Source organism: Colossoma macropomum, unplaced genomic scaffold (assembly GCF_904425465.1).
Source record: "Colossoma macropomum unplaced genomic scaffold, Colossoma_macropomum, whole genome shotgun sequence".
Taxonomy (NCBI): Eukaryota; Metazoa; Chordata; class Actinopteri; order Characiformes; family Serrasalmidae; genus Colossoma; species Colossoma macropomum.
The window spans coordinates 13,657,673-13,675,822 of NW_023494805.1; the positions used below are offsets into that span (position 1 = coordinate 13,657,673).

Sequence of the window (18,150 nt, forward strand, 5' to 3'; positions counted from 1 at the left end):
AACAGATCAGGGATCAGGGACCAGTGAGGGGTGCTTCTGGACAGTGGGTGAGTTAAGCTCTTTCTTCTCCTGAACGAAGAAGTGGTCAGCTATTAAAATGTGATACTGACTCAGAGAATCACTTACCACCAGATACAGTCTGATCATTCTGTAAGCCTTGGAAACCTCCAGTAGGCATCTTTCGCATCAGACAAGATGCTAGAATGTGATCCAGCTTCTCTGTGGAAGAGACTTGAAAGGCCTGAAGAAAGCAGGTAGGTGCAGATTAAAGTGAGAATCAAGAATTTAACCCTTTTACCCAAAAGAGAAAGAAACACAGAAGAAATAGCTAGATTTCACTTTTCCAAATTCAAGAATTTAACATCTTTACTCAGAGGGAAAACTGGTTACATTTGCATTTTCCAGAATCAAGAATTTAACACCATTATGAAGAATGAAAAAATGCTGAAAAAATGCCAAATTCACATTTTCCTGAATTTATTTTCTTTACTTAGAGGGAAAAAAATTAAGTACTCTATGCAGAGGGAAAAAAGGATTAAATTTGATTTTATGGTATCAGAAATTTAACTCCTTTACTAACATGGAAAACATGAATTTAACTAATTTAGGTAAAAAGGGGAAAAGGATTTAATTCAAACTTTCCAGAATCAAGAGTTTAATTTCTTTACTCAGAGGGAAAAACTAGTAAAATTCACATTTTCCAGATTCAAGAATTTAACAATTTTAAAAAAAGAACCCCTTTAGACAAAGGAAAAGGGTTGCTTCTTCATGCAAAGGGAAAAAAAATAATGAATTTGCCTTTTCCAGAATTTAAAAAATTAACTAATTTACCCAGAAGGAACAAATGAAGGTGTCCCCTTTACGCTGAAAGGATAAACGGTTAAATTTGCTTTTTCCAGAATCAAGAATTTAACGCTCGTATACAGAAGGAAAAATGTTTTATTTGCCTTTTCCTCAAATCAAGAATAAAGCCTCTATACATGGAGTGAATAAATGGTTAAATTCACTTTTTCCAGAATCAGGAATTTACCTCCATCATCCAGAAGTAAAAATACATACAAATTAATACATGAATTCCACATCCAAAATTATGGAATTATTGAATTCTTAATGAATTCTTGGTTGCATTTAATGGAAAAACCTCAGAGGGAAAGGTGATGTATTTTAAGCTGGAAAAGTATGAATATGTATCTTCGTTTCCTCTTGCCTTGACCAAAATACTAATGGAGCTGCTGACTCTGCCTTCAGGAACATGCAAATTCAATTAGTTGGGTTAAGTTGGCATGGAAAAGGATCAGTCTATGGCTGGCTGAACGCTTAATGTCCTTGCAGCTCTGATGTGGCTGAAGGGTGAACAGGCGCTCTTGCATGAATCCAACAGAAATTCATAGTCATTGGTCTCACTGATAATTAGATCAAGGCCCTGGGGTTGGTGCTACATAACCCACAGAAGACTGAGATTAGTAATCTAACTCATTTGTTGGGATGTAGAAGTGTCTTACCTGGGCATAAATCACTGCTCAAGAATTCAGCATTGTTTGAAAATAAGATTTGAATCCATTAGGTTTAGAAATGTCATTGTCAGGAGCTTTCTTTTTCAGGAGCTTTTTCACTATTTAACAGTATTTTTGTGGTCTCACAAGTTGCATTGAGCCCAGTAAACTTATAATAGCTACTATATAAGGCTGTATCTGGATGTGCCAACAACAGTAAATTCCTTCCATTTTTATTCATTTTTGAAAACAAACTCTCATTTGGCAAATAGAATCAACTCAAGCAATGCAGAGGTGTGCAACATCAGCAGTGGAGATTGAGACGTTAAAGTTTATAGTTTGTTTGCCACCTTGGTTTCAAATCTCATAAATCATTCAACTTGTTAATAGTAGTGACACATTAAAAAAGCTGACTCACCTCAATAATGAGAGTAATGGGATTTTGAACTACTGAACAGTTTCATACAGATATGATAAATATAGAAGTAAAATGGTGTGATAAAATGACTGCAGAGTAAAAAAAAAAAGATGACACTGCAGAATACTGAAAGATTTATCTGTAAAAACAGCAACAGCTGGTAATGAATATTGACTATGAAGTAAAAAACACTGCACAAAATAACTACTTACTGTGTTGCAAGAAAAACAATCAAACCAATTCCCTAAAGCATTAAAGCCTCAGTCAGAATGCTAATTCTCACACGATCAGTGTTAACCTACTCTATCAATGAACCAGGCGAATAAAGGCAGCAGTAAAGTGGACTAAATCAGACATGTCTAAACTAAATATAGTGGATTCTTACTAATCCTACATAATTGCCATGGTAAAATTAAGACAATGTTTTATGTTTGTAATTTGTATTTGAACTTTTACAATCAGTGATGGGCCTGCAGTCATACTGAGTTGAGTTGTAAACAAAGCCTTTCAGAGTGTTTTTGTGTGAAATGCTCCTTTTTAGAGAAACTTACAGAGTCAGATTTTTCAGTGGTGGTGACAAGAATCAGGCATCTGTCTATAAAAGTCCATCACAAAACATTATTACATGAAATTGTTATATGATTTAGATGAGTTTTAAAAAGGTTTTGGCCTTTTATTTTTTAAAAATCCGTTCATAGTGGAGAGGTACATGCAGGGTCTTGCAATGCAAAGTAGAAACCAAACAAAACTTGTTTTTTCAGATTAACCACAATTTACCATTTAATATTACATGGAAAAACTCAGAAGGCACTGATTCACAGGTGCTTGTGCTGTAGACATTGCAACCCCTGGTTCCTGTCACCAGCTCTATAGAGAAACGTGAAGCGGTAAGTTTCTCTACAAGGAACCATTTCAAATCAAACCACTCTGACTTTGATTACATCTCAACAATTAGTGGAATTCCTCTTTTACCTCTTAACAGGTCATGGGCCCACCGGCAGGCCCAAAGTTTTATTACACACTTCTTTAACCTAAGAACAGCTCAATCAGTTTGCATTGAACTCCCTGTAGTTACTGCAAAACAAGCCTTAGTATGTAATAAGCCTGGGTTGTTAAGGGGTAAAATAATGGAAGGAAAGCATAGTGAGGGTAATATTTGTATCAAATGAGTGCAGTGAGAAGCAAGAAGCAATAACAGCTCTAACAGTAATGTTGTAGGTGTAAGTGCTAGAGTAAAAGTTGTTGAGTAGCCTAAATTCCTGGTTGGCTTAAGAATTTCAGTTGTGGCTGTGCTTCTCACCTTATTTGTCCTTATAACAGCATGTCCAGGTGAGCGTTTCCTAAATCTTGTCTCTTTTTATTATTCAAATTATTGTCTGTCCTTTCTTTATATGTAGTGCTGTGGTCACAGGGTTTGTTGCCTTTTTGCTTACCTTTTTGGGGTTTGAAATGTATGGTGATTTAATTGCATTATGACACCAGCGTTGGTTTCCTTTGAAATGTAGTCTGTAAGTTTGTAGGGTTTTTTCTGTTTTTGAGATGGAAGCGGTGATGCATTGCCCTTGTCAGGTAATCCTGTGCTGTTAAGAATTATTTTCTCCCTCGTATTCTCAATCACCTTCACTATAAAGCCATCTATTCTGTTACAAATCACTGCCCCTCATGTTTGCTTAATCTGGATTTGGATTTCAGGCGGTTTGTCTACCTGGCACATGAAGTTCATGGGGTCCGCAGCCTGCTTGAGGAGGCGTTCAATCTCTCCCATAGTGCTGTAGTAGTGTAGGCGTGCCTTGGCTTTGATTACACCTCTGCAGTACAGAGTTACACCCACACTTCCAGCAGGAAAATCTGTAACATGCAATCAACGTTGTGCTCACCAAAACAAATACCATTCATCTCAACATTTCTCTGATTTCACACTGAGCTGATAGTATATTAGGTACGCTTAGCCTATGCCTACAGTCGTTGGCCATTTCATTAGAAACACCAGCTATATAAGGGCACTTATATGGGACCAAAAATATCCTACCAACAGTGGTTCTGTGGTCAGAAACTAGATATAACTAATACAAATTATGCTAAGCTGTAGTCTCAAACAGTGCACTTATGTGTAGGTATAGTGTGTCTAATAAAGTGGTCTGTAAGTATGTATGAGGATGGGCTCTGAGAGTTTTATTTCTCAGTGTTGTTCAGAGTGTGAAAAATAGTCCTCCTAAGGCCTAGTGTCAACTCATTTGTTGACTTACTGCAACCACAATTCAAAAAGCCTCAGGGGCCCGTCATAACCACATTCAGCTGGGAGTGTGTCTTTTACCTGCAGCGACCACACTGAGGGTGTTCTCGTTCCAGTTCATTGGCTTCACTCTCGCTCTCTGTTTGCCCCCACTGAACTCCACCTCACAGTCTTTACTAATCACAGACTCCTGCAACAGCAGGAAAACCTCCCCTGGATTCTGCAAAGATAGAGATTATAATAACAGAAATGTCCACATATCCAGCGTTAAGGGAGAAAGGATCACAGCTAGCAGGTTGCTGTGTGGACTGACGGTTTAAATAGAATGGAACAGAATTAGCCCTGTTAGCATCTCAACAATCTACTTCTCTGGACTAAGCAATCTGAGCTATATATATATATATATATATATATATATATATATATAGTTCATTACATAGATAGTCAAAGACCCAATCCCATTTTACCTCTCGTCCCTACCACTTAGCCTTTAGCCCTCCCTTTTGTGCATTTGCGCTTAGGGGTAGGATGTCCCAATTTTTGTTGAGATAGAGGGGTAGGGCGATGTCTTAGGGCTACATGGCCCTCCAAATGGAGGTTTTTCAAAGGCACACTCTTAACAGAGGGTTATGAGGAAAAAAGGGAAAATGGTAATATGCGCAAGCAACCAAAAACCCCACAAATGAGAGTATTTTCTCCATTAAAAATTATGATAACCATTGTATTATCTTAGTTTAATGTTGTGTCCATGTATTACAGTCGTTTTCTGCATAACAACCATAAAAAATTGCTAGTAGTATGCTAATGTCTCGGTAGCTAGCTAACACCCCCCCCCCTTTCTGTGACCCTAAATGTAACTAAAACCCAGCAGCGAGGTTGCTGAACCCTCCTCTGCTATCACTGCAGACTGGCAGGGTCACCTACAGAGCACCGCTATTAGCCTGATAATGAAGTAATGTTCCTTTGTATTTGAGGGTTGTCCCATTTCGTAGGGGAAGATTTCAACCACTACTGAGTTACAAGGGGCAAAGTGACACGTGAAAACAAGGGGTGGGGTAAAAATAAGAAATGGGATTGGGCCAAAGTCATCACAGTGATAACAAAAGCCCTGCTAAAAAAAATCCAGCTAAGATCAGCTTTTTGCTGGTAGCTGTTTTCAGATGGTCTAAGATAGTCTTTGGTGGTTGAGGTGGTAGATGAGCAGTCTAGGCAAAAACATAACCTATGCTGGTCAAACAGCTGGTAGACAAGTATAGGTATGTGTTCATTCGAATTTGATGGTTTAGCACCAGCTTCCTCATGCCGGTCATACTGGTCAACCAGCTTGATCAAGTCATGCTGGTAGACCATCTAAACCACTAAACTCAAAATATTCCATATGCTGATCAATCAGCGAAGCTTGTGCTGGTCATAAAACATACTGCAACTGTTACCAATGAGACTGTTTAATGATTACTACCACTCCCCACCACCCAACACACATACACACACGCTTTGTAAAATGGACAAAAATTAGATCTGAGAAATGACAAGCAGATGCTAATGTCCCTCGTGTGATTTGAATATGGTTATTTACTGACTGTAAGCAAGTACAGTAATTTTAATATGACAGAGGGCTGATGCCACTGCTTGATCTATGCTCACAAAGTCCAGAGAGTTCAGTGTTTTTTTGTCCCTCAGGCCCATCCTGTTTTCAGGCCCATCAGACTCCGTTGACCTTTCCATGCTCCATCTACAAATGCTTTCTTTCATAGCAACCGTTGCTAGATTGGACAAGCTTTATAGATAACTGAAAAAAAACAGTCTAATAAGAAACTGTTGTCCAACAAACTATTCATTTTTGTCAAAATAAAGAGCTTTAGAGCGTTATTTATTTCAAATGATATTTATTTTGTGTGCATAATTATATGAAAAAGATCAAGCTAATGGTAAATTCATTATTGTTTCTAATTGTAGTCCAGCTCAATGGTGCAGCATTTTAAATTAGAATCTCAGTGTTATGTTGCTATTCTAAGCAACCATTCTAGAGATCCAATTTGAATAATTTACATTTTGACAAAATTTAGTCAATTTTTTGTTCAGTTTTATGGGATGTATGCCAACTTCATTTCTAAACTCAAGGTTTGAATTGAGGGCTGGGGGTCCCAGACTTCCCATAAGAGTAAAGAATCCCTCTATAAGAGCAACAGAATTGAACTTGGGTGGGTCTGATGTTGTTTTCTTGAATAAAAATATGAATTTTCTGACAAAATGAATGCCCTCACACAAGGTGACTGTCTTCTATTTGATATTTTCCACCATGTTCAACATTACTTTCCTCCCCCCTGGATAAACTGTAAACTCACCCAGCCTGAATTCATAACAGTACAATCTTGCACCGAGCTACGTCGCTCTGGTTGAAAACTGAAGAAGCTTAAAGCTTGAGGTGCATCATAAAACTGCTAAGGAACTTCAGATACATTTGACTTAAAAGTAAATGAATGTTGTTAGCAGCCATGAATTATGCCAACAAGTATGTCTTTGTTAGCAGTTTTTATGCAGTGGGTAATGTTAATACTAGCCTATTGCATCATGTGATACCAGGCGATAACATGTTTGTTTTTGCCCAGCAACCAATATATAACTAGAATTTTCTCTGTTTGTCCAGTAAACTGTTTTTGCATTTTGTGGAACTCACCAAACCTGAAAACCTGCATGCTAACAACTTAATCAATTATTTACTACCTTAATAATACATTTTAAATAACAGGTAGGCTACTAGACCTACTTGCTGTGTCTTCTCGTCAGCTTAGAAATGTTTCAATTAATACAGATATAAAGTTAAATGACTCTAGCCTAGTAATATTGGTGAAAACTACAGAGGTAAACCTCACAAAAATATATTGTGAAAATAAATTTGTACAGTTAAATAAAATATAAAGGTTACCTCATAGTTAAACTTTCCACTAGTGGACCCCCCAAGACCTCTGACACAATTCATACATTGATTAAAGTTGTTTCACAACAGTTGCTAGGAAAAATGTATTTATAGAAGCATAGATCAATTCTTATGAAGAGTGATTTGAAAGAGTTTGATGTAAGTGGTACTGTATTCTCATATGATTCCTGAAAGTGATATTTTCATAAAAGTCTCTGCATCATGGCTCTTACCTCACATGGAACCCGGCTGGGTAGAAGCAGCAGAGGGGATTTTGCTTGTGAAGCACCGGCAGGCTGCTTTCTCTCCGGCTTTAGTTCCTGTGCTGGTCTCATGTCTGACGTTTGCCCACCTGAGGCCAAATTAAACAGACCACACTAGATTCTCTGTGATATATAAATGCATGGGTGTAAATGTTGGGTGTTAGAGTAAATAAACAATTTACTAGCTTGCAGTTTGCTTCTGAACAATTTATATTTGCATAACTTTCAAAAATATAGTGCATTTCTTAAACTTTTCAAGTCCCTTTTTTGAGAAGCCTTTTTCACTGCGCGACTAAAGGCCTGCAATAGGGCAGATGAGGAGATTGGGTTTTGCATACTGAGTGATAAGAGGTGGTTCTGATGTATGAGGAAGACTGCACATTTGCATGTGACTTGCCACAGGCTCAAACGTACACCTGCTGAATAACAGCTTCTGGTCATATCCTCCTTAAAACACACCTGTGATAAATATACTGGCACATGGTCATTAGTAACCAATGTTGTATCTTTATGGGCAGTTAGAAATGTAAGTCAGAAAGCAGCATATACAAATAATATGCATATTTCCTATAAATAATCAAAAATGTAAATCAAACTATGACGTCATTTAGAATAACCGTGCTAATGCCTGGCAATGGCATTATCATGAGATCACGACAGATCCCTATCAGGAGCAGGGAAGATAAAACTTCAAACAAATGCACCCAGAAACAGAAAGCATCTACTTTTTAACACTTAAAACCTCATTTGTTTATTTGTTTAGTATGACAAGCTAGACAATGGTCATAGCGCTGCGGCACTGTGCAAGAATCCCCTCCAAAGTAAACACCAGTGAAAAAACTGCCGGTGCAAATAAATTGTGCGAGCTGTCAGTGCTACTTGCACAGACATCAGAGCAGCACACAGTGTTCTCATGGAAACAGGTGACAGACTAAGCAGGCTTTATCACAGCAAAATGGAGCTGTCTAGCTGTGAGAGAATGAGCTGTGGAGCTGGTGCATAGGTTACTGCCTCATAAACCTGCTCCATTGTTTGCATATGTTTGGACATGCCTACTGTAAAGCAGATGGAAGCTCTGCATAGTGAAATTGGACTCTCTTTATAGGGACTCACCATTTATGCATTTATGCAAGTGCAGTACTGTCCAAAATGTCTGAGACCACCCTTCATTTATTTAGTGTTGAATGGTCATTATGTGTGAGTTTTTCATTTTTGAGGAGATATTTCTGAGGAGATTAGATATAAACTTGCATAAGGAAGGAGGAAGTCAAAGGACAATGAGTGAAAACACAGGACTGGAGTTTGAAAAAAGTATTAAAATATACAGAAAATGGAACACTTTACAACTATGCAAGACCTGGTAGATCACTAAAACTGTCACCATCAGATAAACAGCACTTAATGTTTTCATCTTTGAGAGAGAGAGAGAAATCATGCTCCACTCATGCTTCAGATCTGAAAAAAATACAGGTGTTTCTGTCTACCCACTGTGAGAAGACAGCTCAACACTATGAGCCTGACAGGATGAGAAGCTGTCAAGAAGCCTTTACTGAGAAAAGGAAACAGACCAAAAAGAAGAACATTTGTAAATCAAACAAAAAAGCTGTTGCTGAGAAAGGAAATAGATTGTAAATCAAAGAAAGAAGCTGCTGGTGTTCTCAGAACAATGGACTGATGACCCCATTTAATGTTTGGGATTATTTGGATCATGAGAAGCAAAAAATGCAACCAAGTTCTAAGACTGAACTTTGGGGGTGTGGAAAAATATGTCTGTGGAGTTCTCTGAAAAATGAAAGCAATCCCCTCTAAATACAAAACACAATATTATTATGTTAAGTTGCTTCTGTGAAATCTGCTTTTTTGCGACAAAAAAAATGAATAACTTGTACTTAATACTGTCACACATCCCTCCAGCTCTGACATTCTCAACAACTCCATTTCCCAGAACTCTTTGGGAGATCGCATGACTGATGAACCTCCACAATCCACCAATCACTGTTTGTGTTCACCTGAGTACTAACCTGTCTCACCTGTTATGTGTATCATGTGACCAGATCTAGCTCAGTATTTAAGCCCGGGCTTTAGTATAGGTTATTGGTGAGGTATTGCGTCTCACTGCAGAGCTTTTCTGTCTGTGATATTGCCTTTGAGGTTTCCTGATTGTATTTTTGGACTTCCTGATATTGTTTTGTTTGTTTGTCATTCTCTGTATTTTGGCCTTTTTTGATTTGACCACCGCTTGTTTACCAACTATGAGTATTGTCAAATCCTTTAGAAGTAAAGCCTCATTTCTTGTTTTTACCATGAGCTTCGGCTGGTTCTGTCTTGTTATAAATAACCATTAAATAAAAGAGCATAAAGTAAAGCTAAGACAGAAGAGCATTACTGTTGCTCTGGTCTAATATGGTGCTGTGATTCTGCACTGAACTTTTTTTATTAAAGTATTCAAACTTGCTTTCCTCAAATATTCAGATTGATGTATTTGAGACATTAGTGGGGTTCTGCCCCAAATAGATACCATGTGCAATATACACAATTACTGTCTTTCAGTGTACTTCTTTTGGGAAGAACTGTGTTGATATAACACACTTCATTCATGTGTCACACTTTTGACACACTTTAATCATGTCAATTCAACATGCATTTTTTCTTTGTACTGCAAAGAGCCAACATGGGTGGTGTAACTACTGGCAGTGCAGGTGGTGAGCCTGTAGCACCTATAACTATTCACATCTTGACTGGACCCCTCTATTTATGTCATTTTACACTCATGACCTGTCAGTAGCTATGATAATACAGTACTGACCATGCTTACTTATGCCATTAGTCTACATTAATGTGCCATTTTTTAAAGGTAATTGTCAGTGGCTGCTTAGGCCTATCACGATCAAGAAGCTGAATTATATTTATGTATGTAACTGTTAAAGTACAAGCCTAAAGTGGCCAAATTAGCTGACTAGCTATCTCATTTCCTAGCTGTCAATGCTTAGTAGCTCCCGACTGACACCAGACACAGCTAAACCTCAAATAAGCAAACATTACTCTCTGCAGCTGTATATAAATAAAGATCTGTGGACTATTCTGTCAAATTAGCTCAAGCTGTGGTTCCACAGTAAGGAAAACTATTTAAAACAACAAGTATTCAGACCTTAGATGTTTAAAATGATTATGTTATGATATATTTAAATGCAAGGCATTAACTGGGATAGTAATAAGGTGGCTGTCCTAAACTCTGTCTCTGAAATTTTAACTTATGATAATTATACTTACATTTTTTTGTATTTTTATAGTGCAATGTGGTATGGTGTGATTGGGGAAGTCCTAACGAGTGCATGAAAATGGAAAAAATCCCCCCCAAAAGTTAAATAAAAAGTACTGTACTATATTTTCATGTCACTACCGAAACACAACACTACCAAGTTTTAATTCTTAGCCTTATGGAGCCTTATTTTAGCCACACCCCTGCATTTTAGAGCAGGAAGTGAGACTGCATCCCTGTCCCTCATGGCTCCATGATGAGCAATTGGATGCCATTGTTTTGAAGTAAAGGTGTCTAAAAGTCTGAAAATCAGTGTGTAATATTAAGAACTGTCACTATCAAAACTGCAATTAACTTTTTTGTGCTTTAATGAAAAATATTATGATTTTATGATTGCACCACTGTTCAAAGCTGTGTTAGCTAGTCATGTACTGGCTAGTGTCATTGAGTTTTACTCCAAATATGAAGTTCAATCATTTCTTTGAATAAGATAAACATAATTAAGGTATTGGGTCACTCAAAGCAAAATAACTTTAGTCTAAAATCTAAGCCAGTTAAAAATCCAAAATGCATTTTCAATTCTGACTTTGAACCAAAACGATAGAATGATTCATATACTGGGGTTTTAGCGCCAGTCAGGATTTTGCTTCATTTAATTGTCTCAACACAACAAACAAAAACACAACCAGTTCATTTTCTGTTCATTTTTCAACTGAGAAAAACAATTGAGGTGTGTAAATAATTGTGATTAGCTCAAATAATTATGATCAGGTGATAATATAATATTTGTGAAAGGCAAAAGCACCTCATTAAGTTTTATTTTCCAGCTGGGAACTATAAGATCATAGATACACCACTGACTGATGATAACTGATATGATAATGATATTTTGCTTCAGCTTACTTTCAGCTCATTTGTTCCAAAACTCAAAACATGACAAGTAAATATAAGAATGCTATTATTCCACAGTGAGAACTCACATTACACAAAGCACACAGAAAGAATAACAGAATAACAAAAAGTCCCACAGTAATATTTCATCACTGTCCCAAAAAAAGAGTACCTACAAAATGGTTCACAGAAGAAGGCCAAAAATGTTCTAATGTTCTAATGTTTTAATGTGAGTTAATGTACTTTTGGAGCTGTTTGTTTGACTGTTCACCATGAAAGTCTCACATAATGTAAAGCACAGCTGCTGTGTTCATATGATGAATAAAATAAAAAATAAAATCTAAAAATAAATGGAAATATATATTTTGTTGGACAGCAACTTGCTATTGCTTGAGTAAACTGCAAAAATATCAATTTTATGTTCCAATACTTTTGGAGTTTACTGTTGATCCGAATGTATGGCTGAGGTTGGTTGAGGGGAAAGTCAGGAGCATGTGTGTGGGAGAGGGAGCGCATTAGCGAGGTCTTTCAGTAGAACACAGTGTATATGCTGCCAAATGACTGTGTGAGTGCATGGAGAGAATGGAAATGTTAATGAGAGCAGCTATGTCCTAACTTGTTCTTGAGAGGTAGACCCGCTGTGCACAAAAGGCAATGGCGCTGAGTGGAGTTGTGATAATGCTCTGGCAATTACTACACCTCAAAGGCCAAACTAACACTCTGTAGTCTGGTCAGCTTTAATCAACTGTTAATTACACTAGACTTCATGCAACAGACAGAAACACCTTATTCAACTTAGACAAGGCATTGTGTTAGTGCATTTCAGCAGGCTGAAACTGACTGCTGTGCCATTCAATCTGCTGAAAATGTGAAATTAATTGCACGTTATGAATGTACCTAGAGTGTCTAGAAATGTATAATAAAGTAATTAGCGGTTTAGATTTTATTGTGTGGTTGCCCTCATTAGCTTTGCCATAAGCTTAGCGTTCCGGGGCATGTTTCCATTTCACTGTGTTAAACTGCTGGTGTTTTAACTTTGCCCTGCGTTGCTGCCTGATGATGCACATTCGTAGAGCAGATTGTCCATTTTAGCTACTGCAAGCTGCAAATCCGTGTTGCAGACTCACTGGTCTTATCTAGCGATGAAGTCTTTGTATTGGGATTTTGGAGAGAACTGTTTTAAGGCGAGCTGTTAAAAGTGTGTGCAAGTTGTTATATGTGTGTATTGTCACCGTTATAACAAAAAACCTTGTATCTCCAAAATGGTGTCTTCCAAGGACAGCTGGAACTTTAGTACACTTTAACGTACCAAGACTTTGTTCTTGTATGTAATTTTGGACTGTTTCTATTGTCCATTCATCATTAAATACTCACACTATGTAAATGGAAATTAGTATTTCCATTTGTATGTGAAATGGTTTAAAAAAACAAACATTTAAAAAATTGGATCATAAGATTGTTGTGTGACAGTGACAGTATGTAATAGTTGTAAGAAGCACAAAGAAATGCATGACTGAGGAAAATATGGTATCTTATGTATATTTAAAAAGAAATATATATTTTGTGACAAATGTATTACATTATAGGAATATGTCATAGTACTTGATGAGTAATTCAAAGTAGCTACTGTATAATCAGCCAGGAAAACAAGGGGGTTAGTTCTTTCTGTATAGTTTGTCTAAAAAATCTATGGAAAGTCTACGAAAATGGATCATATAGGCATGTGTGTTTTAAGTGTACTGAAACATGTTAAGCTACATCTCTGTAGTTACTGCACAATTCATAATAGTTGCTGAATAATTTAAAGTGGTTCCTACATGATTCATAGTAGTTACTGTACAATTTGTAGTAGTTACTGAATAATATATAGTAGTAACTGAATAAGTTTTGGTAGTTACTATATTGTTCGTAGTAGTTACTAAATAATGGATAGTAGTCACTGAATAACTCAAGGTAGTTACTGAATAATGAATAGTATTTACTGCATTATTCATAGTAGTCACTGAATAATTTATAGTAGTGACTGAATAATTAATGATGGTTACTGCATTATTTATCATAGTTACTGAATTATTTATAGTAGTTACTGAATAAGTGATAATAATTACTGCATTATTCATAGTACTAACTAAATTATCCATAGTAGTCACTGAATAATTGATAGTAGTCACTGCATTATTCATAGTAGTTACTGAAATATTTATAGTAATCACTGAATAATTGATAGTAGTTACTGAATAATTCATAGTTGTTACTAAATAATTCATAGTAGTCGCTGAATAATTTATAGTAGTAATTAATTACTTCATAGTAGTGTTTAAATAATTAATAGTAGTTGCTAAACAATAAACCAGGAAAACAAGGGGGTTAATTGTAAGATTTCTGTATAGTTTGGAAAACCTAGAAAATTGGATCGTACTGGCAGGTGTCCTTACTTTTGAAAAAAGTATATTTGATAATGATTACATATACTTATTAAGTGTACTGAACTGTGTGGAAACATATTTACTACACTTGTTAGCTGGTCAGAAATATAAGTTTTCACACCTGGCACAGAGAAGTATGCTAGTCGCATTGTGTGAAATGATATGCTTATTGTTGAGCACAGGTCATCTCACATTATAGTACAGTGGATTGTAGTTTAAAGTATATGAAAATCTTTAACCTTGCACCTACCCAAGTGATGTTTGCCACATTTTCCTGAGTATTTTTCCTGTGGGTAACACACTGTGGTGTAGTTATGGAGGGATGGTAATTGGCTTGTCAGGTCTTAGGGGGATAATGAAGATTCAAACATGTGGAAAATGGCTCCCTCTCCGGTCCCCTCCCCACGCACACTGCTCTGTAATTACAGTCCTCTGGATCACCAATCACGTTGGCAGAATGTAAACCTGATTAATTTCCTCCAGTGCTGCTTAACCTGCTGCGCCAAGTTATTTAGCACAGTGAGACTTCTGCATCAGGGGGGTGATACTTCCTTCAGCTGGGTGGAAATGTAATTTAATGCGGGCATTTACAGTAATTCAGTTGGGTTTTTTTATTAAACTGAACTTCCTGTGATTGTATTGCAATGTAAAAAGCTGTCTACTGATTGTCTAATGTGACCTACACTTAGGTGTCTCGCTCTCTGTGGTCTGACATTGAGGAGGATCGTCATCAGTGCACTTTCTGGTAGATCTTTACAGAAAAAAAAATCCCTGTCATTCTATTGCAGCTCTTAACATCCCATGCCTGCACTTCCTCACCCTTACTTAGGGAAGAGTCTGGATGGAATTCTTCAACTCATAGAAGTTGGAAAATTGTCACATCAACAAGTCTAGTTGTTTGTGTTCAAGTGGTCATCAGCAACTGGTGAATTTATGATGTAAACAATAAGTATTTTCGCTCAGATGGACATGGGATAGCTTGGTCTGCTGTGTTCACATGGTATCAGAGAATGTATCCTACACCATCAAAAAGGGGGGGTCTTCAACAGTTCTTTAGTATGGGCAATGGTTATGTATAGAACCATGATGACTCAAAGAACCATTCAGAGTTCAGTGATAAAGAAAACTGTCTATTTAACACTGAAAAGGGTTCTGCTATTGTTACAAACCAAAGAACTCTTTTTGGTACTATATAGAACCCTTTGCAATATGAGTGAAATGCCAATTGGTGATACCAGTGAGTTTGGGAAATTCTTTTAAAAAGATCATCAGGATGCATCTGAATGGTTGCAAAAGTCATATATATGCGTGTTTCATATTACCAAAGTTTGTGAGTGGTGACAAATCACCAGCTAGCATGTTCTCTGATACCATGGCAACAGAGCCCACCAAGCCTCCATTGGTATTGCATGTGATAAGTTTGCCAGTTCCTAATGAGCATCTGAATGCGAGCAACTGGAAGTTATAGTTTGGTTTAATGACAGTTTTCCAATGTATGAAGCTAATGAGGACTGACCGAACACGCCTTACATCACAGCTCACAACCTGAGTAACATCAACCTTGCCTATACCACATGTATTTAGGACTTTGTAAGCCATTTGAATGCACCCGTCCTTGTACAACTTTCTCTGGGGTACCAACATCCAGGATAAACTTCAACATCTGGGGGAAGACCATCTAAACAGACAACTAGCTGCCTCCTGCCTCACCTCTGCGGACGATCTCGGCTACTGCTGAGCGGTACTCTTGCGCGTCCTGCTCACTGGATATCTGGAGGCACTTTTCGCCCTTCAGTGGGACAAGCTCCAGCAGGGGCGTCAGACTCTCTACTCCACACAGCAGCACCACCACTCGTGCCTCAGGCCGCAGCACACGGGCCAAGAAGAAGCGACGCAGCTGGCACAGGCCTTCCAGCATGCCCCTCGACAGGATCAGCAACTTGCACTTGTAGCCACTCAGCTCCATGAAGTTGTCCCGGCGACTAGTCACCATGGCGATGTCGTAGCAGCAGATTCCAGCCTCTGGAATGGAGTCTGCCAGGAGAGAGCGCAGGTAGGATGCCCACTGCTCCGCTTCAGACTCATAGATGATGAGGAGATCTGCAGCTAGAGCCAGTGGGGATATAAATAGTAAGAATGGTGGTCCATTGCTAAAGTATTTTTACAGCATTTACATTTGTCTAATTAAGGTGACTCATCTTCATATTCACTTTGATTAACTCTTTAAACCCTAAAGGCCTTGAAGTGAGTCTACACTTCAGTTTATCACTCTCAAAGCTACACAACTTATATGTTTCAAAGAGGTTATAGTAGTTACTGAATAATAGGTCTTAATGTTTGTAACTGAATAGTAATCACAGAATTTAACCCCATAAATTTCCAGGCTTTTACATTACAATACAATCTGGCTGACCTATTCTTCAGTTATAGGCCAGGGGATCATGGCCATTTGAGGGTTAAATATCTTTTTTTGCTTCAGAACTCTTATATAAACAATCTAAAAACATCTGATAATATAAAACCATCATGAATATTGCCAATGTTGTAACAGAACTGTATTGCTTTAAAATGATAACTTGGTGATAAAGGGGTAAGAAGGAACAAAAGGTTCCTGACCTTAATGTATGTTAATGGAACAATACTAGAAAGTGTTCATTGCAAGATGCCATGCAAGAACCATTTTAGGTTCTGTATGGAGCTTTTCATTGAATGGTTCTTTAAAGAATCATGTTTGTAAGTGTGATGTGTGAGTGTGAAGAAACTTTTTTCAAATTTAAAGAACCTTCACATTTTGGTTCTATGAAGAATCCTTAAACAGCTGAAGAACCTTTATTATATGAAGCTTCTTTATTCTTCTTTAAAAGGTTCTTTGTATTTACACATCTCAGTTACAAACGTGTTTCCTTAGGAAACAAAAATGGCTCCTAAATAACATCACTCAAATAACTTAGAGTGAAGATAATTCCAATTAATTCCATTGGTGCTTTTAGAAAGAAATGTTTACACAAGGTGAAGGACAGCTGGCAGGTTCAAAATATGGTTTTCCAAAAAAAATAAAAAGAAACGAAAATATCAAGTTACAAAGTTTTGATATGATTCCATGATATGATACATGACAGATGGAAAAATTAAACATATTCAACAGTGTGTACAGAAGGTCCCTACACTTAATAATAATGTAGTAATTACTGATTATTACATGCAATACTTTTATAATAATGTAATACAAATAATTTTGTATACTAAACGAACAATAATTTGGTATATAGATTTGGATACTAAACGGATAATATTTTGGTATGTAGAATTCAACATCAACAGAATAAGAATGTAGTACATAGAACTGAAAATCAAAAGAAAAATCTGGTATCCAGAACTGAATACCTTTAAATGCCACAAACTGCAAAAGTACTGATTGCCAAATATGCCCTTGAGGTTTAAGTCAACAGTGAGATAGTGCTTAATGAGACAGTGCTTCAGTGTCTCTCTGAACTTCAGCAGTGTGAGATGCCATCATTGCACAAAGTGGTTTTCATCCAGCTGCTTTATACTGATCATATTCATATCTTTCTTCCACATTACAGGTACAGCTCTCTTTTATGACTCCACCACAACACATTATTTTTTGAGTGAACACACAAGACACTTTGTAAAGTCCCACACTGTTCGATGATTGTTGCTAATGACCAGCAACTTCTGTGTCCAGTTGATTTTACATTCTAAGTTACAACCTAAGGTTCAACAACAGCCTGTAGTCATTCAGTAAAGCTCAATGACCACATTATTCATAGTCCTGAGCATTATGGTCACTGTGTATCTGAAAGCCATAAACAGAGTTGTAACTCACATGTTTTGCTCATCGTTCGGTGCGGGCAGATGCGAGCGGCGGTGTGAGCTGCGGAGGGCGAAGTGTGTTTGAACACACACACAGGATCCTTTGTGCTAATATCTGTTCACAGGCTGGGAGTTGCCACAGAGTGCCACACAGATAGGATAGACTGTGTGATGTGGGTGAAGGCAGGTAACAGCCACAGCTTCCCTGTTTACAACTATAATCCACACACAGACACACACATGTCAATTCACATGCGCTGTTTCCTCAGTCTGCCCATAATAAAATCAGCTGCTATTAATCATTAAACTACTCTGTTAATTCCACTACTGATTTCACTGGGCATTTCACTACTTATGTAAATATTAAAATTACACATGCTTGGAAAAAAGGTACTAAACTATACCATTCAGAGGAC

General features: G+C 37.3%; 1 protein-coding gene across 1 annotated transcript in view; it reads right to left on the reverse strand.

The window, feature by feature from the left end:
* Positions 1 to 17,804, reverse strand: part of LOC118826575 (B-cell scaffold protein with ankyrin repeats-like) — a 62,584-nt gene extending 44,780 nt beyond the window's left edge. The window contains exons 1-6 of the mRNA XM_036597580.1: positions 17,748 to 17,804; positions 15,611 to 16,006; positions 7,295 to 7,413; positions 4,226 to 4,364; positions 3,617 to 3,759; positions 127 to 241 (exon numbers count right to left, since the gene is read on the reverse strand). Coding sequence (XP_036453473.1) covers positions 127 to 241; positions 3,617 to 3,759; positions 4,226 to 4,364; positions 7,295 to 7,413; positions 15,611 to 16,006; positions 17,748 to 17,760 — 925 coding nt within the window. The 5' untranslated portion in view covers positions 17,761 to 17,804. The remainder of the gene's footprint in view (positions 1 to 126; positions 242 to 3,616; positions 3,760 to 4,225; positions 4,365 to 7,294; positions 7,414 to 15,610; positions 16,007 to 17,747) is intronic.
* Between the last annotated feature and the right edge of the window lie 346 nt (positions 17,805 to 18,150).